The sequence below is a fragment of the Saccopteryx bilineata genome, chromosome 2, assembly GCF_036850765.1.
Source record: "Saccopteryx bilineata isolate mSacBil1 chromosome 2, mSacBil1_pri_phased_curated, whole genome shotgun sequence".
Lineage (NCBI taxonomy): Eukaryota > Metazoa > Chordata > Mammalia > Chiroptera > Emballonuridae > Saccopteryx > Saccopteryx bilineata.
In genome coordinates, this window is record NC_089491.1 from 350,405,578 (window position 1) to 350,431,150 (window position 25,573).

General features: G+C 43.9%; 1 protein-coding gene across 3 annotated transcripts in view; it reads left to right on the plus strand.

Annotated features, from left to right (window-relative positions):
- YPEL2 (yippee like 2) overlaps nt 1-23,499 on the plus strand; it is a 65,567-nt gene extending 42,068 nt beyond the window's left edge. For all 3 annotated transcript variants that reach the window (XM_066262713.1, XM_066262716.1, XM_066262714.1), the window contains 3 exons: nt 13,706-13,749; nt 14,747-14,855; nt 18,753-23,499. In XM_066262713.1, coding sequence (XP_066118810.1) covers nt 13,706-13,749; nt 14,747-14,855; nt 18,753-18,842 — 243 coding nt within the window. In that variant the 3' untranslated portion in view covers nt 18,843-23,499. The remainder of the gene's footprint in view (nt 1-13,705; nt 13,750-14,746; nt 14,856-18,752) is intronic.
- Nucleotides 23,500-25,573: the final 2,074 nt, after the last annotated feature.

Below are 25,573 nucleotides of genomic sequence, written 5' to 3' on the forward strand. Positions count from 1 at the left end.
GAGCCAACCGGCCAGGGCTATAACTACTCTTAAACCCAGTCCCTGGGAGTATATGAGTACAGAGGTTAAATGTAGACACATGCTAACATGCTCACTGGATGCTGGACACCTGCCACAGTGGAGAGAGCACAATAATGAGCCACATTAGTTTGTATGTGCAGCCTCAGGCCCAGTTGTTTAAGGAAGGCCTTGTGCTTTGGTTAGCATTTCCAGGAGAGGAAAGTGTTGAAAGTATTTAGAGAATACTTAGTATGAAATGCAAAATCAGGTTAGGAGATCGTGCTAAACTTGGTGAACATACATGGGAACTTGGAAGGAACTCTTAGAAGGAAGAGTACTGCCCTTTATTGAGACATTTTACTACCTGTGAGGTGGGCATTATTATCCCATTTGGCAGATGGGGAACTTGAGAACAGAGAGGTGAACATATGCAAGAATACATGGTACAGAACATGCCAGCACAGGGAATTCAGTCTAGTTCATCCAACTTCTTAATTCTTTCATTATACCACGGCACTAAGCTGGGAGAAGTTTATCCCATAGATGAAAACCTTGATGTGGGCAATATAACAGCATTAAAGCTATAGCTTCAAGTGCTCTATGGCATTAAAGGATGTGAAGGAGGATTCAGGGAGCTCTCAGGAGACATGGTTCATTCAGCTGATAAGGAAATTTGGTACTGTCAGAGCGACTGGTAGTTATCTCTGAAATTATTTAAGCAGAGGTTTGGTAGAAATATGGATGAGGTGAATGCAACAGGTGAGCAGTTGGCCTTTGAAGCGTCTTCACATCTCAGCCTATGAAGTTAAAACTAGATAAAGCCATATGCATATTTTGTTTTGTTTGGGGATAGTCCACTATACTCCACTGCATGAAATTCCTGCAGACTGCAATTAGTTAAGTATTTCTCTTTTACAGTCTTCCCAAGCATTCTTCTGGGTTCTCTGCTCAGTCCTTGCCATGAAATTCAGGTGCCAAAAAAGAAGGAATTTTAAGGGGTTCCTTTGCTTTTTAATTATTTTTTCCCCCATGGGTTTGTAAACTAAGAATCATTCATTCAGTAATGAGCCGGGAAGGCTGTTTTTAGGCTGGGATGCAGAGAACATCCCTTGGTGGTCCTCAGTCAGTCTTAAGCATTGTAGGTTTACAAATTTAATTTTATCCATTCACTCAAGAGTGACCAAGGTCCGGTGGAGCGATTCACCCCTACGCATCTCACAGGAAGCTAATTGGTAGACCAGAATTCTAATTTATTAATTTACAGTGGAACAAATAATCCCGAGAGCTCAAACTGCGTGTTATCTTCCTTGAAGGTAAATCCACTTGAGCAAGAGAATTAGATTTAGGCAGTTGCTAAGTAAATACGGAATCAGAGCAGAGGAAGTTGAGTAGCCTAAGAGATTTTCATCAGTTTTGACAGCTTGATCCATCCTTCTTCATCAAGGAGACAGATTTTCCAAGTGGACGTACTCTTGAAAAATTTTCAGGCCTGAAGTCAAAAGCCGTAGGCTTAAGTTCTGACCTTGACTTACAGGCTGTGTACAACTGGGTAAGTCACTTGAGCAGCCCTGGGATTCAGTTTCCTTCTCTACTGTTTTGGAGGTTGATTCATTTAATGTATGTGAAAGTGCTTTGTACATTCTGATGCCTTATACCTATAAGTGTCAGTATTAGTCTATAGTATTGCATCAGGCTCCTTTCTTTTAGAGGTCACTTGGACAATACCCTTGTTACCCCATCATAGCTCTGTCCTAGACTTTGAAGCCAGCCCACCCAGGTCTCTGTCATGTATTGGTTGTTTGACTTTGGGCACATGTCTTACCCTCTCTGCCTTATGTTTCTCATCTGCAAAATGCAGACAATGATTATACCTACCTCGTTAGATTGTTAAAAGGATTAAATGAGTTGGCTTATATAAAACAGTTTGACTCCTGCCTAGCCTATAGAAAGCACTATGCACTATATAAATGGGAGCCATTATTACTGTTGTTTCACAATTTAATGAGTCACCTCAATCTCATCTATAAACTCTCCCCAGTATCACTATAGGGATTGCTAGTTAGAAAAAATAATTTTTTTTTAGAGCAAGTACATGTATATTTAGCCATCGTTCTGGTAGACAGAAGCACAACCACAGAGCTTTCTGTCTCACCCACCGTTCTTGGAACCTTGATAATATAGCTACAGCTGTCACATTCTTTTATATCAGAAAGTATTCATTTCTCTTCGAAACAATAGTACCCATACCCCAGAGGTCTAGTTCATAGATAAAGACTTTGGTAGCTCAAATTCTATCTATCTCTCTGGATCTTATAATATTGACATTTAAGACCCAAACAACTTGATCCTAACTTTTTTTTTTAAGAAATTAAATTTAATGGGTGACATTGATCAGTAAGAGCACACAGGTTTCAGGTGAACATCTGTATAGTATTTGAACTGTTAATTGCATTGTGTGCCCAATCACCCAAAGGCAAATCATTTTCTGTCACGAGAAAATAATTAAAAAGCAATCCCCTCCATAGCTTCAGTCTTGGAGGGAAGCCCTTTCTGGCTTTTTTTGCCTGGGGCAGTGGCAGGGGAAGACTTTCCTGGAGAGTTTGTAGGCTTTGCCAACTGACTTAAGAGACATTCTTTGTCGTGTAAGGACGTTTTCTTTTGCCAATGTCCAGTTGACTTTGGAAACACAGGTGTAGATTGAAACATAAAGCTGAGAAACTGATATTTGTCCTTCCTAGGTACATTCATTTGTATTATCTTTTTATTGTTTTGTTTTGGGTTTTTTTTTTTTTTCTGAAGTGAGAAGTGAGGAGGCAGACAGACTCACTTCCATATGTGCCCAACTGGGATCCACCCAGCAAGCCCACTAGGGGGCGATGCTCTGCCCATGTGGGCAGCTGCTCCATTGCAACCAGAGCCATTCTAGCAACTTGAGGCAGAGGCCATGGAGTCATCCTCAGCGCCCGGGCCAACTTTTGCTCCATTGGAGCCTTGGCTGTGGGAAGAGAAGAGAGAGATAAAGAGAAAGGAGAGGGGGAAGGGTGGAGAAGCAGATGGGCACTTCTGTGTGCTCCGGAAATTGAACCTGTGACTTCGACATGCTGGGCCAATGCTCTACCGCTGAGCCAACTGCTAGAGCCATTTGTATTATCCTTTTTACTTCAGTAGCTCATAGTGAATTGTTTCCAAAGGCCTGATGGTTTTGAAAAAATTTGAGTGCCATTATTTCAGCTCCCTTTACATTTTAGTTTTTTATTTGCATTGAACTAAGAAGGCCCAGCTTGTTGCCATTACATACTGATCCCACCACCTCTGCTCTCTAAATCAGAAAACATGTCCCTGAAGAGACCAAGGAGGGCGACACATCAGGCTTTCCTCTTTAGAGGATAGGGCTGGTGTGGTCCTGGGATCTCTGCTCTTTGTCCTCCTGGAGGAAGCATATTTTCTGTGCTACTCTACTGAGAGCAAAGAGGGAGTGCAGGATGTTGAGAGCTGGTAGCATCTGTTTTCCCACTGGCTGTATGTTTATATTGGCACCTACTGTTCTAACCGTTTGCCACAGACCGGAGAGCCTATCTGCTACTCTTGGTTCATCAGAGAGCAACCACATGGCCGTAAGCCACATCTGAGGCCCTCAGTACCACCGGGCTTGGGGGTGGGGTGAGAGAGGAGCTTTGGTGGTCTGTGGCCAGGGAGGGGTTTAGAGAAGGGTCTAGGGAAGCTCTGGTAAGACGGCCCAGCCCTTCCAGGCTAGACATACATACAGCTCCCCTTTTAAATCCTGGAAGCTTGTGGTGGTATGAAAGGAAACAAACATTTATTAAATAAATACTTTCTATGAGCCAGGTACTGTACTTTATGTTCAGGCATTCATTTAATATTCACAGTATCCCTTTGGAATAGGTATTATGTTTCTCCCTTTTGTACATGGGACCTTGAGGCTCAGAAAGTGTCTTGCCCAAGGTTACACAACTAGGAAGGGCTGTGTCCAAGACCTCCCTAGCTCCAAAGCCTGCATCTTTTCCACTACACATCAGGCAGGCGTGACACCACAAGGGAGCAGAGCTTGCAGGATCTTTCTCCATTCCATTTCTTTATACTAGGTCCATCCCTAAAAACAGCCGTTGCGTGTAGGTCCACAGGAAGGTGAATTGGAAAGGTCTGATATTAAATGACATAGATCCCAGAATCTCCCCTTTCGACAGTAAAACGTGGCATCCACACCCCTCACCACCTTTTGTTTTTTTGGCATTTGGTGCTGTTTCTCCTAACGGGTGTGCTCCCATGCCCTTGGAATTCTATGACTTCGTACAGCAGATATTTCCTCGTCCAGAGCCAGTCCCTTCCCTGCCCCTCCCTTCATCTGTTCAGGGAATGTGAGGTTGAACTGGAACCTACCAAAGCTCAAAGCCAAGGGAAGAGGGCTGTAGGAGGCCGTGCTTCTGCCCTGAGGCGGCACACACGGCCTTTTACCCCATTCAGAGTTTTTCCACAGGTATGTGAAAGCTTTTTGTAGACCATAAACACGCACAGATAGCCTTGTCCTTTCCTAATCTTTCTTGGTGACCTGTGTCCTAGTGTGGAAGTCATAGAGTCAGGAAATTCTCCCTCATAATCAACCCAGTTCTCTTATTTCCATCTAAGTCCATTTCCTCTTGTTCTTACTGCAGAGAAGATGTAAGAAATCCCCTTTAGTCTTTTTTCCTCTTAGCTAAATGGTCAGTTTCTTTTTTTAAGCTGTGTTTGAGTTCTAATTCTGGAAGTTTTCATAATTTTCATTGTTCTTTATTATCACCCTTTCCACTTTCTCCATATGCTTCCTCAGGGTAAAATCCAAACAGGATCCAGTATTATTTTGCTTGGGTTTTCAGCTCTTTGGAATGGAGCATGTGACTTACATTGACCCTAAATAGGAAACTCCACCAGGTCTAACTGTGGATGGAGAAAAGAATGCGAAAGGAACAAAACCTGGCCTGACCCTCCCCAGCCTTCGTCAGCTCTGTTGTACTGGGGGCGTTTAGCTGACACGCTGGGGCAGGGGTTTTACTAATCTTTTTTATCTCTACCTAACACTTATGCTACCTTGTCACTGAGACGGTATATAGTCTAGTCCAGTCCAGTGTAGCATAGCATATAATAGCTTGAGCAAATCCCTAGAGACAGAAAGATTTATGGTTGCTAGGGGCTAGGGGCAAGGAAAATGGAAGGTGACTGCTAATGATCTGAGTTTATTTTAAGGGGTGTAAATTAAAGAGTGGTGATGGTTGCACAACCATGTGACTATACCAAGAGCCACTGAATTGTGTACTTTAAAAAGGGAACTTTTATAGTAATTTGAATTACATTTCAATTACACAAATCAGCTTTATGTTTGTGCCAATAAGTTCTTTTATAGTTATATAATGAATTGTTAACAGCAGCAAAGTTTATATAATGCCTTGAAGTTTAGGAAGCGCTTTTTTTCTACACATCTTTTTTGTATACCGATCTGGTGCGAGTATGAGTACAATTTTGTGCCCATCTTATAGATTAGGAAATTGAGTCTTAGAGAAGTTAATTGATTTGGTCAAGTTAGTAACATAGCTAGTATATGGCCAAAGCCAGGGCTGAAACTCTGTCAGTTTGCCTATTTTATTTAAAATTTTTATTGATTGATTTTAGAGGGAGAGGTAGAGAAGGAGAGAAATTGATTTGTTGTTCACTTATTTATGCATTCATTGCTTGATTCTTTATTCTTTTTTTTTTTTTTTTTTTTTTTTTTTTTTTTAGAGAGGAGAAAGAGACAGAGAGGGAGAGAGAGGAGAGAGAGACAGAGAGAGAGAAGGGGGAGGAGCTGGAAGCATCAACTCCCATATGTGCCTTGACCAGGCAAGCCCAGGGTTTCAAACCGGCGACCTCAGCATTTCCAGGTCGACGCCTTATCCACTGCACCACCACAGGTCAGGCCCATTGCTTGATTCTTATATGTGCCCTGATTGGGGATCGAACCCACAACCTTGATGTATCGGGACAACACTTTAACCAGCTGAGCTACCCCATCCAGTGCCAGTCTGCCTCTATGAAGTCCATGTAATTAAAACTGTGCCTGTGGATGGCAGGCTGGAGAAGCAGGTACCAAGTGCTTTAAAAGATTCCCAGAAGATTATGAGGAGAGAGGGCCATGGGGAGCTTCAGTCCTATTTCTCCATTTTTATAGAGACATTGAGTTACAACGGGTGAAAGACTTGCCTTTTTTCATAATAGGAGAGGAAGGGGGAGACCAGAATCACCAAAGAAAAGGATGTTGAAGAACTAGATAGGTTAGAAACAGCCTTTTCATTTCTCCTCTCCAGAAGGCCAAAGAGGAAAGATAGGGAACTGACCTTTTTACTGTGCACTTCAGTTACCTTATTTCCCCATGCATAAGACACACCTTAATTTTGGGGCCCGAATTTTGAAAAAAGATGTATGACTTAAAGTTATTGAACTCAAGTTTTACTCATCATAAAATTCATACAACTCCTCATCACTGTCAAAACTCCCATCCATTAGCTTGTCCTCATCTGTGTCTGATGATGAATCACTTTCAACAGTGAGCGCAAAAACAAGTACAAAAAGCATGACCAGGCGGTGGCGCAGTGGATAGAGCATCGGACTGGGATGCGGAGGACCCAGGTTCGAGACCTTGAGGTCGCCAGCTTGAGCGCGGGCTCATCTGGTTTGAGCAAAGCTCACCAGCTTGGACCCAAGATCGCTGGCTCGAACAAGAGGTCACTTGGTCTGCTGTAGCCCCACGGTCAAGGCACATATGAGAAGCCAATCAATGAACAACTAAGGTGTCACAACGAAAAACTGATGATTGATGCTTCTCATCTCTCTGTTCCTGTCTGTCTTTCCCTCTCTCTGACTGTCTTTCTGTCTCTGTAAAAAAAAAAAAAAAAAAAAGCACGAAAAAAGCAGGAAATGCAAATAAAAATATCTTCAACCACTGTACAACACCCAGTTTTTAGACCCCAAAATTTTCGAAAAAAGGTGCATCTTATACATGGGGAAATATGGTACCTTGTTTTACTGACTATTCTCAACAGCCCAATGAACAGACATGGGTTCTGTCTACAGATGTAAAGGATATAGTAGCTAGTAAGTTGAAGTCGCAAAACCAGAATTTGATCCTGAATTTCTGGTGCCAGGACTAGGTCTAAACACAGGTAGATACACACCTCACTCCCAGGTGGGCCTCTACCTCCCTCTCTCGCTGCATCTCCTGAGGCTCCAGGCTTGAGGCTTGTGCTCAGTTGAAAATGGTGGACTTCCAAGTGAGAGAAGGGGGCCTATGTTTGAGAGGCTCTGCTTTATGCCTGAGTCTGTTCAGGCACATAGGACTCCGGGGTGAGGACCTGTGCCTGTCTCCAAAGGGAAGGAACCCACATATTTGCTCTATTGCCACCTTCCTCCTCTCCCCAAAAATATTCATTTTCCAATGGTCCTCCTACTTTTAAAGAAACTGCTGTCTTCCAGACTCTCAAAGGGGCCAGAAGTCAGTGGTTTTGGCTACTAAACAGGAAACTCAAAGCCCTTCCCGTTCCCTTGAACTGACTGGAAAGGCTGGGCCTGAAATGATTATTTTCCTATAAAGGACAGAAGAAAAGTTTTGTGTAATTAAAAAACAAACAAAATAAAACAAAAAAAAAACCCCACCCCTTCCTGGAGCCTTGAATACCAGCCTTGGTTGACACACAACATGGAAAAAGCCAGCCTTGTTGCCTGGCAGGAGTGACAGCAAACAGATGTGCCTGGCAGTCCGGTTGGGATCTCCTGGCTGAGAGTCTGTTTGCTTCCTTCGGATTGCTTCCTCAGCCTCCTCACAGCCTCCCCACCTTCAGTACCACCCTCACTCAAGAGAGTGCCAGGCTGTGCCTGGTTGCGCCAGGCTGGGCCGGGCCCCACAGGATACAGTGACCCAGCGGAGCTATTCTTGTCTGTGTCTGTTTGCAAGATGCCTGTTGTTCTCAGTTGCTGTTTTTCCCATCGTAACTGTTAACTTGGCAGGGACCCCAATGTGAAAGCAATGGTGGGAGAGCTCTGCCCCGTGAAATCCAGCTGCTCCTGAGTGCCAGGATGCGGAAACAGGTTTGCAGACACTCGCTCAGGGGCGCCTGAGTAGACACTGCTGTAGGAGCCCCGCTGGGGTTCGGCGCCCTCCTGCAGAACGCAGGCCTCTGCCAGCACACTCATAGAACCAGCCTGCAAGAACCAAAGTGGCCCTGTGAGGTGCCTCCGGGCCTGGCTGGAGTTCTCCTCTGCCATGTGTCCTCCCCAAGCCCCGCTTTCGAGGAATTCCAATCTGGGTCAGGCTAGAGAAAGTCCCTCTTAGGCCAAACCCTAGAGCCCCCGGAGCAGTGGCCTCCAAACTTTTACAATCACATACTCCTATTAGTCAAATGCTTGAGCATGTACTCCTAATACATATACTGATAAATGGTGTATATGCGCTGCTATGTAATATATACTTTATAAACATATAATAAACATATAAAATATTTTTCACTTTAAGTTTCCATCACTGAACATTTACAAAGAAAAGGAGATGCAAACGGAGCACAAGGAACATCTTTATGCTTACAAAAATCATGATTCCCATTTTCCCACCCATCCACCCATTACACAAAGGTCTTTGCTGCACTTTCCATTTGCTCTTGCAAATTTTCAGAAAAGAAGTTTTTGTTTGTTTGTTTCAGAATAGTACTAGTTTTTAACAAGGCTACTAATCCCGGTGACCCTCTTTCTTTGGAGTTCTTTTAAATAAATAAGGAAATTATTTACAATGCTTAATTGCACAAATATAGGGATACAGTGTACAGATACAGGTAATTTAAAATTTTTTTACTGAATTTTAAGAAAAAAAATATTTCTAATTCCACACACAGTAAAATTTACTCTTTGGTGTATGGCCCTATGAGTTTTGACAAATACATAGTCTTGTAACCTCCTCTACAATCTGGATATGAGAACAACTCCATCACCCCTGTTAGCCCTTTGTAGTTCAATTTTCCCCTTTCCCGTAACCTGCGGCAGCCACTGATCACAGCCTAATGCGTTTCACATCCATCCACGTTGTTCTGTGTCACAGAGTCCTGTTATACAGATGTACCAGTTTATTCAGCCACCAAGTGAGAGACATTTAGATTGTTGCCACTTTTGTACAATTATGAATAAAGCTGCTAAAAACATTCCCGAACAGGTTTTGTGTAAACATAGGTTTCCATTTCGCATGACTAAACGAAACCGCCAAACTCTTGCCCAAAGTGACCGTGCCGTTTTACAATGTAGGTGAATTCCAGTTGCTGCACATTCTTTTTTTTTTAAATAAATAAATTTTTATTAATTTTAATGGGGTGACATCAATAAATCAGGGTACATATATTCAAAGAAAACATGTCTAGGTTATCTTGTCCTTCAATTATGTTGCATACCCATCACCCAAAGTCAGATTGTCCTCCATCACCTTCTATCTAGTTTTCTTTGTGCCCCTCCCCTCCCCATTCCCCTCTCCCTCCTTCCTCCCCCCTGCACATTCTTGACAGCACTTGGCTTTGTCATTTAAAAAAGAAATGAACCATTCTAATATGTATGTAGTAATAGCTCATTGTGTTTTTAATCTGCGTTTCCAGTAATGACTAGTGATGTTGAACATCTTTTCATGGGCCTGTTTACCATCTGTCTTTGTTGGAGTCTGTTCAAATCTTTTGCCCATTTTCTCATCATTGAGTTTTGAGTGTTCTTTATATATATATTCTAGATACAAGTCCTTTGTCAGATATATGATTTGCAGATATTTACTCCCATCTTATTTTTTTCATTCTCTTAAAGTATCTTTTTCAGAGCAAAACTTGAAATTTCTGGTGAAGTTCAATTTAGGAGTTTTTAGAAATGAATTATGTTTCCGGAGTAGTGACTAAGAACTCTTTTCTAACATAGAGTCACAAAGATCTTCTCCTGCATTTTCTTATAAATATCATTCATTTTGAATTAATTTTTGTATAGGCATAGCAATTTTAAACTACAAAGATCATATAAAATAAAAATATTTCCAAATATCAGTTCTCTCCATAGCAAAAGTTTCTTTTTAACTTACTTATTTATTAAGTTGACTTTATTGGGGTGAGCTTGGTTAATAAAGTCACATAGGTTTTGGGTGCCATCCCATAATAAATCCTCTGTACACTGCACCACATGTTCACTACGCCAGTTTCTTTTGAAAAGAAATTATATTTCCATTCCCTGTTAAAATGTCTTCTTTACTTTGAAGGGACAGATTTAGTATGTTTCTGTTTTTGGAATATATTGCAAAATAGCTTACTTTTTACCACAAAGGCCAGCTAGTTTGGAATACTGATCTCTTTGCCAAAGAGAAATGATTAACTTATCTTTTTTTTTTAATTTTATAAATTAAAAAAAATTTTTTTTTAATTCATTTTAGAGAGGAGAGGGAGAGACAGAAAGAGAGAGAGAGAGAGAGAGAGAGAGAGAGAGAGAGGAGAGACAGAGAGAGAGAAGAGGGAGGGGAGGAGCTGGAAGCATCAACTCCCATATGTGCCTTGACCAGGCAAGCCCAGGGTTTCGAACTGGCGACCTCAGCATTTCCAGGTCGACGCTTTATCCACTGCGCCACCACAGGTCAGGCTGATTAACTTATCTTTACATGCTTAAGTTCTTTGATGTAAGTGAACCTCTTTTGGTCCTTTGTCTCATTATAAAAAATTGCAAGGATCCTACTGTTTAAAGATTTATGAGATCAGTCTCGTTATCGAGGTCCTATAGCCGAGCAGTAATGGTGTTCGTGATATGCTGAAAGCAAAGGCAGAAGGGCACCCCACCCACACACATAGCGAGAGCCTCGTTCTTCCTTTTAGATACTGGCACATGCACGGCACATACTAGCCCAGGGAAGATCCCAGTGGCAATCTATATCTTATGATTATTTAGTGAAACTTTTTTTTTTTTTTTTTTTTACAGAGACAGAGTCAGAGAGAGGGATAGACAGACAGGAACAGAGAGAGATGAGAAGCATTAATCATCAGTTTTTCGTTGCGCGTTGCGCCATCTAAGTTGTTCATTGATTGCTTTCTCATATGTGCCTTGACCACGGGCCTTCAGCAGACTAACCCCTTGCTTGAGCCAGCAACCTTGGGTCCAAGCTGTTGAGCTTTTTGCTCAAGCCAGATGAGCCTGCGCTCAAGCTGGCAACCTCGGGGTCTCGAACCTGGGTCCTCCTCATCCCAGTCCAATGCTCCATCCACTGTGCCACCACCTGGTCAGGCTATTTAGTGAAACTTTTAAAGATAATTCCCCCATGTATAAGACGCACCCTTTATTGAAAAGTTTGAGGTCTAAAAATGGATGCGTCTAATACAGTGATTGTGGCATTTCAAATTCCATAAATGGAACTGAGGATGAGGCAATATATGAAAACGGTGATTCATCATCAGACACAGATGAGGACAAGCTAATGGATGGGAGTTTTGACAGTGATGAGGAGTTGTATAAATTTTATGATGAATAAAACTTGAGTTCAATAACTTTATGTAATACATGTTTTTTTAACTTTGGATCCCCAAATTAAGGTGCATCTTATACATGGAAACATTTTACACATGGAAAAATATGGTAGATAGATGAAATTTCTAGTATTTTCACCCTACCCTGCGGGTTGTCTTGTATACTTTTTGGTAATACCACTGCCCTGAAAAGTCTTAGAATGCTGCTTCTCTTCCTGCATTTCCAGTTGAGCCTCGCAGATAGTAGATGATCTGTGAATGTTTGAGAAAGTGACTTCTGTCATAAATGGTGAAGCTATGGTGCTTCATATTGTCATTTTCCTGTTTACTTTCTTCCAGAATTTTTCCCAAAACCACCTTCTTCTAAGTTCTGAACTTAGAGGTCTTGACAAATATTTTTTAGAGGATGACACTCCCGATTGTCCATAATGCAGGATGATGGAAGCATAAGTGAATATAATTTTGAAGCTGGAAGGGAACTTGGAGGTCAGCTAGTCCAAATTCCTTCTTTAAATCAAAGAAAATACAGACCGGAAACAAGAGTCCAGAACAACGGTGCAACGGGCACCTCTTCCTGGGGAGATCAGAGGAAGCTGAGCTGAGATTTAGGATTGGTAGGTGAAGAGCCTCACCATTTGAGGGAACAGTGTGGATTAAGTTGGTGAAATGCAAGTTCCAAGAACGTCATGTGGTTCGGCCTGACTAGAGCAAAGGCTACAATGGGAAAGTAGCAAGAGAAGAGACTGCAGAGGTTGGCGGAGCCAGATGGTGATCTCTGGCAGTGCTTAGGTGTCTTTGTGCTCCAAGGTTGAGCTGACAGATTGGCCACATCTGTGGTCTGTATCGCTGGGACATTGTCTCATCCAAATACTTGGCATGGACTTCCAGGTTCCAGGTTTCAAGACTGTGCTAGGCACATTTGTGCTCAATTCTAGTCTGGAAGCTCCTGTGTTCCCCAAGGATGTTTCCATACCTTTGGTTTTAGCAGCAGCTGGGGAACATCTGCAACCACACCTGGGAGTGACGGCTTCCGGTATATCTGTAGGTTGGAGGCAGCCAATGATTCAGCTGCCCCAAAGACAGCTTTTTTACAAGTCAGGAGTTCTGCCTTTGTCTCTGACTGGCGGCACTGATCCCTGAAGTCCTGTGCTTCTGACAATGCCTGTCTCGTGTGTAGTGATCTGTATCCTGTCTGGTTCCTCTACCCTTTGGTCATCTGTTCACCAGTCATCTCCACATTTTTCCAGCCACTGAATAACAGCAGCCATGGGAGAGCCCATTATTTGTTTGTTTTTAGAGTGGATTTCGGAGCAGATTAGGATATTTAATTCAGGGTACAATTGTCAGCCCACATTAAAAATGCAGGCAACAATGCAGAACACAGCTGGCTCATGTCAACCAGCCATTTCAGTGTAACCAGAGGAGGAAAATACGGGTAGGGGCTGTGTTCATGCACATGGAGGCCTATTGCATGGCAAGCTCTGGCTCCTGTTTCTCCTGTTTCCTGCCACCTTCCTGCCGGAAGAAAGAAGCTCATATTTAAGCTAGAAGTTAAAATGGGATTGCTGCTTAATGAGCATTCTTGTGACCTAGAGATCAAGTTGCTCACACCTCCAAAGGAGACCTCCCATTGGGGAGGATGATAACTGTCCTGACAGTTAGAATCTACAGGAAGGCACGACGAGTGAGAAGAAGGTAGGTTTGGTGGATTATTCTTGTCTCAGCCATCTGTGCACCAAGAAGGCGAGCGGAGGAAAAGGTACTGGCCCTGGTTTCCGTGCCCTAGCCAACTCAAGGACTGCTGTGGCCAGCACAGATGGCTGAAACCACGTGGGGCCAGGAGAGGCCAGTGTGGATTAATTATCTCGGGAGGAGTCATTGTATCAGATGATATCAAGAATGATGCTGTAGAGTTTGTCTTGTTCATATCTTCTCACCTGGGCTGGTAAAAGCAGTCCAGGTGCGGGCTGGCGTAGGCTCTGAAGCTCAGTTTATTCTGCCTTCTCCTCCCACAATGCCAACCACCACCAGCGGGACTATTAACTGGCTCATTGTGCCTGTTTGCTGGGTCAGCCCAGGAAGCTCATGATTATTGTGATTTGGGCTGGTTTTCTGAAGGGGTGGGTGAAAGGGACTTCTAACTGTCGATCTGTGTTCTTGCATTTCAGTCGTTCCAAGGAAGTCAAGGACGAGCATACCTCTTTAACTCAGTGTGAGTGTCTCTGAACAGTGTTTTCACGGTTCTGGTGCAGATTTTGAGGGGTGGGGAAAAAACAACACTCAATAATCATTCAGCCCTGAATCCTCTCTCTGTGCCACAGTAAAACACCCATGGAGTGTCACTTTCCACAAGTGGTAGTCAGTTATCTTTGGGGAGGTTTTTTGGCAGCATCTTTGGCTGAAAACACTGTATTCAGAGAGCTGTGGAGGCCAAATTGCTTCTGTGAAAACCTCAGCAGGAGGTCTGATAATCAGGTCTGAGACAGGTCACTGGGGAAGAGAACAAGAATGAACAGAAGACACCAGCGTCAGCTGAAGGACCGAAGGCTGCAGGGAAGGCCTGATGAGGGAATGTTCTCCGTCCCCTCCTGTGGATGCCCGGTCTGCTAGAGCCCTCAGTCATTAACTGGGCACATCATGTGTGACCTCTTCCCCAGGAGAGCAGGGGACGCTCGCACAAGCTCGTTGAGCTATGAAAATGGAAATCTAGTGTGTTCAGCTTGAGCTGATGTGAGCTCTGTGGAGGAGCATGGTGGGCTTGATACCCAGGGCTCACTGACCCCTGAGATCGGGGCAAGACCGGGTCACCAGGCTTGACATTTCTGGCGGCAGTCAGTCCTCAGGAACTCTGATGGGCCTGTGCCCATTGCTTTGGACTTCAGAGTGTGGCCATCGGCTTGACCTCTTAAAATCACAAGATTAAAAGCATGTGTTAGAAAAATTCCAAGCAAAGTTTCAACCCTCAAGACTATTTTTTGTAGACTCATTGAATCAGAACTTGCAGGCCTGAAATTCACTTCCATGGAGATTTTTCATGTGGCTTTTGGGGGCTTGTTACTGATTTCAGGTATAGACGATGCCCTTCTTAGTGTTGGCTTCCCTTGAGGCCAACACACTCAGCTCATTTCTTTTTTGCTGAAAGCTCAGCTTGAGCAACTTGGTGAGCATGTGACTGACTACTCGCTCTTTCCTTCTGTCCCTTGGCACAGCGTTAATGTGGGCTGCGGGCCTGCAGAAGAGCGAGTTTTGCTAACAGGACTGCACGCAGTCGCAGACATTTACTGTGAAAACTGCAAAACCACTCTGGGCTGGAAATATGTAAGTATTGAAGTCTGGTGGCGAGAGGGCCAGGAAGGGGGGATGGAGAGCCCCGTATTGTAAGAAAGCTTTCTGTGGCCTGCAGGACTGTCCTTGATCAGGACAGGAAACTGAGCTCAAAGAGCACCTTCCTGTGTTTGCCACCTGCATGCTTCCCTTTTCACCGTAGTCTCTTTCTACTCACACCTGCCCCTGAGATAGACAGATTCCCCTTTGCCTCTTAATTTAAAATAATAATATCAGCACAAAAGCATTTTCTGACCACTTACACTATGTTCCAGGCATGCATTATTTTATTTAGTCTTCACAGTGTCCCCAGAGGGTAGGTATATTTTGACCTGTATTTTATTGATGAAGAAACTGAGGCTCAGGGAAGTTAATAGTATGTACAATGTTGTCTAGCTATTAGATGGCTCAGCTGGTATAGGAGTCCAGGTAGTGGTCTCATTGCAGAGCCCATGCTTTCTGAGGCTCCAATAAATGTCCCAAGAGCATCTCTCAGGTCCTAGGCCCTGTGCTGGGCATCATCGAACATTGTTAGTTAATGCCCACTGTCAGATATAGTCATGGCCGGACTTTCCCAACTGAACGCTCATCCCTTCATTGTTTAACCCACCAGATATTTTTCCTGTCTTCTTAGTACCTAGGGAAGTGAGCAGTCCTTTGCCAGGGTGGAGGAGGTATATATGTTCAATGAAAACAAACTTGTATTGTTGTTATTATTATCAGCTGCTCTGACACTTGCTTTTCTCTGCGCTCCCTGTCACTGTAGGGAAATTGATAAATGAGCCTTCCTCTGTGGGAAGGCAATTTATTCCATGTAAAATGCCTCAAATTCCGTGTCCTGTCAGTTGCCTGGGGTCAGAGTGGGTCTGGCTCATGTCACCTGTGTTAGGTAGCTTCAGAAGGAGCCTTAAGGAGTTGAAACTGCTAGCAGATTGATAATGACATGCTAATATAGGTTTGTTGATGGTAACAAATGTACCACTCTCAGGACTTGACAGTGGGGCAGGGGGAGGTCGAGTGTGGGGGAGCAGGGAGGATAGGGAAATCTGTGTGCCTTCTGTTCTTTTTCCTTTTTTTTACAGAGACAGAGAGTCAGAGACAGACAGGAACGGAGAGATGAGAAGCATCAATCATTAGTTTTTCTTTGTGCATTGCAACACCTTAATTGTTCATTGATTGCTTTCTCATACGTGCCTTGACCGCAGGCCTTCAGCAGACTGAGTAACCCCTTGCTTGAGCCAGAGACCTTGGGCTCCAGCTGGTGAGCTTTTGCTCAAACCAGATGAGCCCGCGCTCAAGCTGGCGCCCTCGGGGTCTCGAACCTGGGTCCTCCGCATCCCAGTCCGACGCTCTACCCACTGTGCCACCGCCCGGTCAGGGCCTTCTGTTCACTTTTGATGTGAACCTAACACTCTCTAAAAGTATGAAGTCTATTAAAAAAATGATGTTGAACAATGGAAGCCAGCCATAAAAGTATGCTTGCATTTAAATAAAGTTTAAAAATATGTACATCTTAAAACCTGCTGCAGGTGGAGCCTATAAGGAGCAGCACTTGCATCTCCCTCAGAAGGTTCAGGATGGAAAGAACAGCACCTAGCTAGGCTTCGTGTTTCATGATGCCGAGAGGGATTAGCTAGGCCTTCTGGGAAAGGCCTTGGCCATTCTGCTCCCCCTGTATGGCCACTGCTCCCCCCCCCCCCAAGTTCTACAGTTCTGGGCTAATTATCCAGAAATGTTCTGCCCCTTCTCATTTTCCCAGCCTCTTAGTCCTTCCAGGCTGTGCTGGATGACAGACAAGCTAAATCGGAGTAGGTTGGTTTTGCTCCTCCAGGTCAAATGATTCGTACACCTTTGACAAAGCTTTATTGAAAGCCCTGGGTCTGGATACCAAAGTGAAGAGCTCTAGCCCTGGCCCTCAGGGCGGTTATAGGTGGAGCAGGGGGAAAGGCACTGGGGAATGGATGAGACAGGGGAATGGATGAGACGGTGTGACAGGCAGAATGGCATGTGCAGGGCAGTGGAGACACATCGTCTCCCCAGATAGTAATTGGTCACCTGTTGTGTGCCAGGCTGGCGCTCCAGGCTCTTTTCTCCATTGTTTCTTCTGACCCTCACAGTAATCCTGTGAGAGGTTGACAATTTTATAAATTGTAAACAGTGATGCTTCTGGTACTAGGAAGAAGAGGGCGGTTCAGTCTAGGATGTTGGAGACTCCAGCTGTAGTACTCTGTCCACTGGAGTCCAGCTGTGACATTTTGCAAATGCTCTGTGGCCTGGGGGCTGTTGATTTTTTAATTTGATTTTCTACTTAATAGGGATACACTTTCACTCTCCCAAGTTTTGTGTTTTCCTTTCCACACCCTGAACATACTACAATGGAACATTTGATCTTATTCCTGAACCACATTTTCTGTTGTATACACATATCACACACACACACACACACACACACACACACACACACACCTGGGGAATAATGAAGTGTCAGGGAAATTACTGCTGAGCTCAGCTCTTTGTGTGTGTGTGTGTGTGTGTGTGTGTTTGTGTGTGTGTGTTTGTGTGTGTGTTTGTGTGTGTGTTTGTGTGTGTGTGTGTGTGTGTGTAGTGTGTTTACACATTCTCTCTTGGTGCTCCTTCTCCCTCCACTGTGTGGAATGATTCCTTTCAACAAAAGGCTGTAGTCTGAACTTTTCTTCTGCAATCCAAAGCCCCTGAGCTCTAGAACAGAAGATAATGGTTCATGTAAGTGCTGCCCAGAACCTAGCGACCATAGGTTGTGGTTACTTACTAACATGAGGACTCAGGAGGAAGAGCTGATGTCCACTGCTTTTCTACATTGAGTTTAGGCAGCTAATGACTCTGATGATACACCAAGATGTTTTTTGGTATCACTGCCTGCAGATACAATAGCCCTTTGATATCACACCTATGCAGGACTTCTTTGTGGGGCTTACAATAAACTGGGAAAGTCCACAATGCTGCTAGTTCAGGACAGTCGGCTGCCAGGTCCTGTGTGCTGAGCTTCCCCGCTGGAGGCCTGGCAGCTGGTGGGGCTTGAGGGCTGCCAGATTCTCCCGCGTGGAGTCCACACAGCTCCTGTGTCTCTGGAGAAAGGCAGGGAAGGAAAGCTAGACTTAACACATGTGACATAGAACAGCAAGATAAGACATGAAAAGAAGACCTGTTTGGCTTCACAAGACTTTGTCTCCCAGAGTGTCTGTTTTTAAGCCTAACAAAGTCCAATTAAAAATTAGGACGCAAAAACTTTATGGATATGTCCATAGGGCAGATTTCTGGTTAGCATCAGAAACCAAGGTCCCCTAAGACAAAATATATATACATGCATGCATTCATTCAGCAGTTATTTATTGAAGACCTGTTATGTGCCAAGCAGTCTTCTAGGCAGTAAGGGTACAGCCGTGAACAAAACAAAGGAAATGTCTGCCTTCCATGAAGTTTATATTGTCGTGGTGGGAGACAGACAATACACAGAATAGGCATGCAAGTTATACTGTATGTTTGAAAGTGGTAAGTGAAACAGAGACAGCGGAAAGGGGAAGAGGGTTTGCAGTGGAAGTTACGATTTTAGGTAGTTGAATAGTTGGGAGAGAGCTTACTGAGACGGTGATATTAGGGCAAAGACTTGAATGAGCAAAGATTTTGAAGAAATTCTGTTGAAAATGCTGAGATAGTCCTGGCACAGCCTCAGTGCTGTAGCTAACTGGAAGGGACACAGTGTGCTCCGGTGGTGGGAATGCTCTCCGGACGTCTGGGTGAAGCTGGGACCAGACTTCAATGTCTGTCATTGGCCCTGCCTTTGCTCCTGTGTTATAAAAGTCACCTGCTTGTCTTTGGTCATTCAGTGTCTTTTCTGCTCCTTGTGTTTCCTAGGAACACGCCTTTGAAAGCAGCCAGAAATATAAAGAAGGCAAATACATCATTGAACTAGCACACATGATCAAGGACAATGGCTGGGACTGATCAGAGAGCAGCCACCCAACCCAGTGTCCGCGTGAACGCCATCCAACCGAACATTCTACCCACCGTGAGAGAGTGACTGAACACTTGGTTCCATCCATTTAGGGGCCTTGCCCTCTGGGGCATTCTCCCACCCTGACACCGTCTTTCTGGTGACTGGCCTCTAAATCGCTGTCTCTCTGTCTCTTTGCTTTGTATCTGTTTGTGAATTGACCCTGGCTTCTGTCTCTGCTAGTGTTGGCTGAAAACAAAACAACAAAAGGAACAGACGCCTGACCGCATGGCAGCAGCCCACCTTAATAAGGGCCTGGGGCTCATGCAAGAGCTGCCTGATACAGCCTCTTGTCGGGAGAGCGCGGTGGACATGGGGGTGTGAGAAGGAGGGGAAGGAAGGAACCTTGAGGGTTCTGGGGGTGGCCAGGGGATGGGAGGGTAGAGGTAGGGACAAAATTGTGCTGCTCTCAGAGACCTGGTCGCTTAGGTTTGAAATAACCAACTTGTCTAAAAAGACAAAGAGAAAAAAAAATACCTCATGACCACATTCTCTCTGATCAGAAGCTTCTTCTGTTCCTGACACCAAATGTGCCAGGTTAGCATGCAGGCACCAGAAGTGGCCCTAATTCTCCCTGGCAGGGCAGTGGCCTGGGAGCTGGGGAGTGTCTTGGCAGCAGTGAGTGACTCGGGAAGAGCCCAGCTGGGTTTTGATGACTGAAGCCTCACTGCTTCTGGGTAATGTCCTTTTCTCTTCAGCCCCTGTTGGCGAGAGGGGAGGGGACTACCATTTGATGGGTACAGAATCCAAACTTCCCGAAGGCTTTGGCCAGGAACCAGTAAAACCAGTAATTGAAGAGAACAGGGAGCAGAGGGGACTGCAGTTTGGGAGCTCCTGCAGAAACGGCTCAGATATTGGACCAGAAAAAAAAAAAAAGCGAAACCAGTTAGCATTTCTGACTGACCCTTTTTCCTGACCCTCTGTGCAAGAAGAGCACTGTGGCAAAGAGGGCGAGGTGGGCCGTGCTGGGGGCAGTTTAGATTTGAACCATTACAGGTTAGGTGCATCTTTCCTCTTTGGTGTGCAGTGGCTTCCTTGAGATCAGCAATTCTTTGTACATAGAGTTTTGGGTGTTTTTCTCCAGTTCTATAATTGTAGATTGTGGAGAACAAAGTCCCAAGGCTTTGCGCTTAGTGATAGCGTGGCTGGTAGATTTTTCATGCCCCTGGCTGTTCTCCTTGGACTTGACTGTTTTGTATGGAGACAAAACTCAGAGCAGTCCAGCAGTAGGAAGGGCTACGATTTGTGTCAAATGTCAAAGTCACAAATTTTAATATTACCCCCCTAACCAAAGCTCATTGTTTTAGCGGAAGTGGAGAACAAGTCCCTGTAAGGATCATGAGAGAGGGAGGAGTTTGCTACATTTAATCAACACTGTGAAGTCTGTTCTACAGCAATTCAGCCAGTACACGGTGCATGACTGAAACTCATTTAGCTGAGTTGATTTCCTTGCTTAGGCTGAAAATATTATTGTTCAGATATGTGTAGGTTATGTCAGGTAATTCTCAGTATCTCATTCTCCAAGTAGGCCGATCCTATGGGAATATTCACCTTAAAAGTCACAAAATTATGTGCTCATGGAGACAGGAGTCTATAAAAATGATTAACCAACATTCAAGCAGCCAGCCCAGGACATTTTCAGAATTGAACCAATTCCCGCAGGGAATGAGTCCGTGGTGGAAATGCCTTTTTTTTTTTTTTTTTTTTTTTGTCTGTATGTGCTGATGGCAGAGTGGGGGGTCTGAGCCGGCACTGTCCCCCGGCAGTGGGGCGCGGCGGGACAGACAGCAGGCAGGCAGTGCCATGCCCAGCCGCTGACTGCCTCGGTAAGACCAGAAGAGTCTTAGAAATTGAATTTTGTTCCCAAAGGCTTCTTGTCCGTATCTTTTGGTGCTTTAGTAGCCCTGCGAGGTTCTGTTCTCCCCACATTACTGAAAAGCAAACTGAAGTTCAGAAAAAGGATTGCGTTTCTGCTCCTGGAGAAATAGGATTCCTCTGGCTCCCACGTACTCCCAGACCCAGGGTCTCAAAAATAAAAAAGCACATTTTCTGTTTCAACTTTAACATTCCTCAGCTGGCTTGCCAGCACAGAAGTCAGATGCCCTTCTGTGCCCCGGAAGGTGGTGGCCTTCATTGATTTTGATGAGCCCCTTAGTTCAGGGGATGGCCTGGCTATCGACACTCCTTCCCATGGAAAGAAAATGGGGGCTAGACATGGGTAGGTGTTTTTTCCTTAAAAGTAAAAAGTGGAGTGTGACAACATAAAAACCAGACATGGGGTGCCCTAGAATTTTCAGTGGGCAGAGGAGACCGATGTGTCGCTGTTTTTGCTTGAGGTGGGGCCTCTTACTATCGCACGGATCAGAGCAGGCTCCAAAAAGACCCTGGTTTTGGTTTTTGGTTTTTTTTTCAATTACTATCCATTGAGCATCCAGTGGGTGGATGGCGCCAGACGTGCTGTGAGAGACCAGAGTGAAATGTTGTTGTTTTTCCATACCTACAGAAAAACAAACACCCAACTCATTAGGCTTCCCCTTTGTGTCAGTGAAACCAAAAGTGCTTCTTAAAACTCGAGCTCCATTCACGGCTTGTCTGTCTAACATCTAGTCATACTGGAGAGACTGCAGCTAAGCAGTGGAGGTGCATCAACTCATGGCCTCGGTCAGTTCATTCTTTAGTTTTCCTCACCAAATCATTGACTCCGAGCATAACCAAAGACCTCGCCCATTCCCCCCGGTAGGTTCAGGGAATTGCAGTTCAGTGTAAACTTAGGTAGGGTTGATGGAGTGAGGAAGGGGAGAAGGAGACGTGGGAAAGGAAGAGGCATGGAGTTCCATACCTTAGCCAGCAGCCGCCTTCCTTTTCAACTGAAGCCCAGCCGCAGACTCTCGGGTTCCAGCTCCCCTGTGCCATCCTAGGTCGCGTGGCCTTGCTGGCCCTGGATTACACCCCACACCACCCATCCCATCCTTGATATCAGTCTCAGGCTGCTGATGGGGCTGATCTGACATGAATCAAATTCAGCAAGAGTTGATGGCCACAGATTGTCAGCTGACTGCATGCTGCCCCAACTCCTAGGACAGTAAGATGAGGAAGGTAGGATAGAGTCAGTCTTTGCTGGTGGATCAGTGTATGAAAAAGAGGTTTCCCCTTTATAAAAAGATTTTCAAGCAGATATATATAAAACAAACAGTTGCTTGTGAAATATACTTTTGTAAATAATATTTAATTTTTAAAATAATATATTTGGTGCTGTTTTCTCAGATCCCCTGAGAGCACTTTTTATTTTCATTTTTAAATTTTATGGTTTCCTCTGCATTTCTTGAAGTATATTTTAAGGGAAACAGTGATCACCAATGTGTTTTTCTTTTTTAAAGATCTCTATATCACATTAGTCTGAAGACAATAAAGCAGTGCTTCTCTGTATTTTCCCCAATGGAACGGGCTCTACAGTACATTACCAGGTAGAGAATCCAAAATATTTTCTTGCACCAGTATTGGGTAGGAAATAAAATAAATGTAATTGAATTAACTTAGTAACAACTTAGAGCAAAACAAATTGAAAAATTGGAATCATGCGTGTGTGTATGTGTGTGTGTGTCTGTGTGTGTGTGTGTGTGTGTGTGAGAAAAGCACTTTGGATTGTGCCTCCTGTTTTCTTTTTTATTGGGGACACTACACCTACAGTTTACACCTTGGGCACATAGGTTTCTCTTTTCTTCCTCTCTGGCAGTGGTTTGGTTTCTGAGTGGACCAACAGCACAAACCACGGAGGCTCTTGTTTTCCTGCGCATGGAGCTGTGGCCAGTTTATTCCTTTTACTTTCTTTGTGTGCTCGACTTTTACAGACTATAGAGGAAATCTGTTGTTTGTGAAGATCAAGCCGAGTCAAATCTGTGTTTCCGAGATGGGAGCATATTCGTCACACATACCAGGGCTCCGGTTTTTGTGGAGACCACATCATCTTAAAACATTGACTGGTTTGGGTTGCAAGAACTGTAATAAAATAATGAACATACCTTGTGGGTGAACTTTTTTTTTTCCCCTCCAAGGTCAGGTTGCCTCAGGTTCAGGAAGAGGCTGAGGAATCAGATCTTGAACACAATCAACTTACATATATTATTTTTAAAAGTCTGCCTCACATGAGAAAACATGCTAATGGTCTAGGCAGAGGAAAGAGATGTTTAATTTTGAAAATTAAAATACAGTCATGAAATCTGCCGGTAGTGAAAGGTAAAGCCAAGAAGAAGCAAGCTATTCTCTCATTTTACCAAATTCTATCTGCCCATCTGTTTTTGTAACATTTCAATGAAAGTGAGAGTTCCCTTTTCCACCCTGCAGAGACTATCTTTAAATACAGAATCTATTTATGCTTGTGTTTACAAACGATCTGTTGGGTTTGGGTTTTGTTACTGTCTTTTATTTATCTTTTTTGTTGTTATTGTTGGCATTTTTCAGGTTGCTTTGCTTTAACAACAAATAATTTGTCTTCACTCTTTCCTGTATTTGTACATAGTGATTCAGTATTAGAGAAAAGTTCATTGTTTCTGTCATATTTCCAATCTGTGTTGGTGCTCATTTGAGAAAATAAAGTTTTCAAATATTGTTTGGAGGGCTCATCTGTCCTGATTAACCCAGCCAGTGTTATCTTGACATACAATATTTAAAGGAACTGAAAGGCCCACAGGAAGTTCTATAACCCCATTCACAGATCTGTTAACTGAGACCCTGAGCTGTTGCTTTCTCCAAGAACAGTCAATGAATAAAAATCACTGTCTCCTGCTTATCTACCAATGCTGCGCCTGGCTTTCAATGTCAGAAATGCATGAGTGACCTTCATCGTTCCTCTCTACTAAGCCCCATATTCTTAGCTCTTCTGTTGATACCATTTTTTTTTGGAGATAGGAATGCATTATTAGGGAAGGGAGAAATAAAAACAAAATTCTGTCAGAAAGAGGCAGTATTATCTTTGAATAATTGAACTAATGAAGGGAGATGACTGTTCACAGTAATAATACATGGAAAATCAAGTCTTCCCACGCCTTGAACAGGTATTTATTAAACATCTGTTAGATCCCAGGCCCGGGCTGAGGCTGTTTCTGTTTTCCAGGTACCTTCCCACAGTCTTGTCCACATGCACACCCAGTCGTGTATAGCTACTGCTAAGTAGGATTTTGTACTCTGGTGCCTTCATTTAACAGGCTAAACAATTTCTACTCTATCTTAAAGTACTTTTTCCAAGGTTTGCCTCTATGACTTACGGAGTTCCCACCTTGCGTAGGCAACCTAAATCACAAAGAAAGTATTAAAACCACACCAGTATGTGTACGTTGTTGTTTGTTTTCACGTTGGTGACAATATTTTAAAAGCCTAATCCCTATAAAATAAGAAATTGCATCTCTACTTCCCATGAGTTTTCACCTACCCATCTGGGGCCCAGCTACAGTTGACTTTTATTTGTCCTTGAGTGTATTATCTATCTTCCTGTGACCTGATTTGCTTCAGTGGATGTGCCTGTTATTTCATTCTTGTTTGCCTTTGTCAGACAGGAAGGAGAGAAAAGATAACATACCCAGGAGACAACCAGTCTCAAACCAACAAGCCTTGGGTCCTTCCCCTCCCTCCCAAGCTCTTGCCCCCCCCCCCCACACACACACACAGGAGCTTAAGCTGGGGGGAAGTTGAGGGGACAACACTGGGGACCACTGAGTGCCTGGTTTGTGCCAGACCCTGTGCTTTGCCTGCCTGACCTTACTGAGGATCCTCGCAATGAGTACGTCTTCACCTCATTCCTAGGAGTCCTAACCACCCTGTGGGAAAGCTGATTTGAAATTAAATACTGACTCTTGATGAAATCGAGGTTTTGCAAGGTTTGTTCACTAGCAGCAGGGTCAGGGTACAACAGCCTGTCTGACTTCTCACAGCCCTGTGTTCCTTCCCTAAACCCTGTTGCAAATTTTATCCTCTTTCTTCCCCTAGCCTTCTGATTTCTAACATGGCTTCGCAGGGCCCATACCCAGACTGCCCACGTGACTGCTTAATGAGGAAACGTTCAGGGAATGCAAATTAGAAAATTAATATAAATAAAGCCACATGAATCAATCCTACCTGAATGTTGTTTATTTCATAGCTGAATATAAGCTGGGCTTTGTTTCTTTTAATACTCTATAATAGATTACATATGTAATCCTTGGCCCCTTCATTAATAGTATGGACTTAATGTGGTTTGGTGAACATTGAATTAATGTGAATGGTAGAGAATTAACAGCTTTTAAAAATCTGTTCAACATGTTAGAATTCCTAAGAGGAAAATAGAGAAGAGGTTAGCATTACGTGTTTTCTATGTGAGGTAAATGGTTACACCATGAGTGATCGAATTATTATTTGCATTTGTTTACTCAACAAGCTCTTTTTTCTTTTTTTTTTAACATAATATGTGCCCAGTCTAGTCAGGAAACTAACCCCAGGGGGCAGAAAATTTAGGGTACTAATTGTGCAGATTACGAGAACAAAGGTTTATGCTTGGCCCTCCCTGCTACTGGCCAAATATCCAGCCACATCAGCCACAACCGTCATAGGCAGCTGTTTCCTGCAGAAGCAAATGCTGATAAATCCTTTTATCTGGTCCCATTAAATGGCTCATGTCCTAGAGAGGTGCATCCTAGAGCAGGGCACAGGGCAA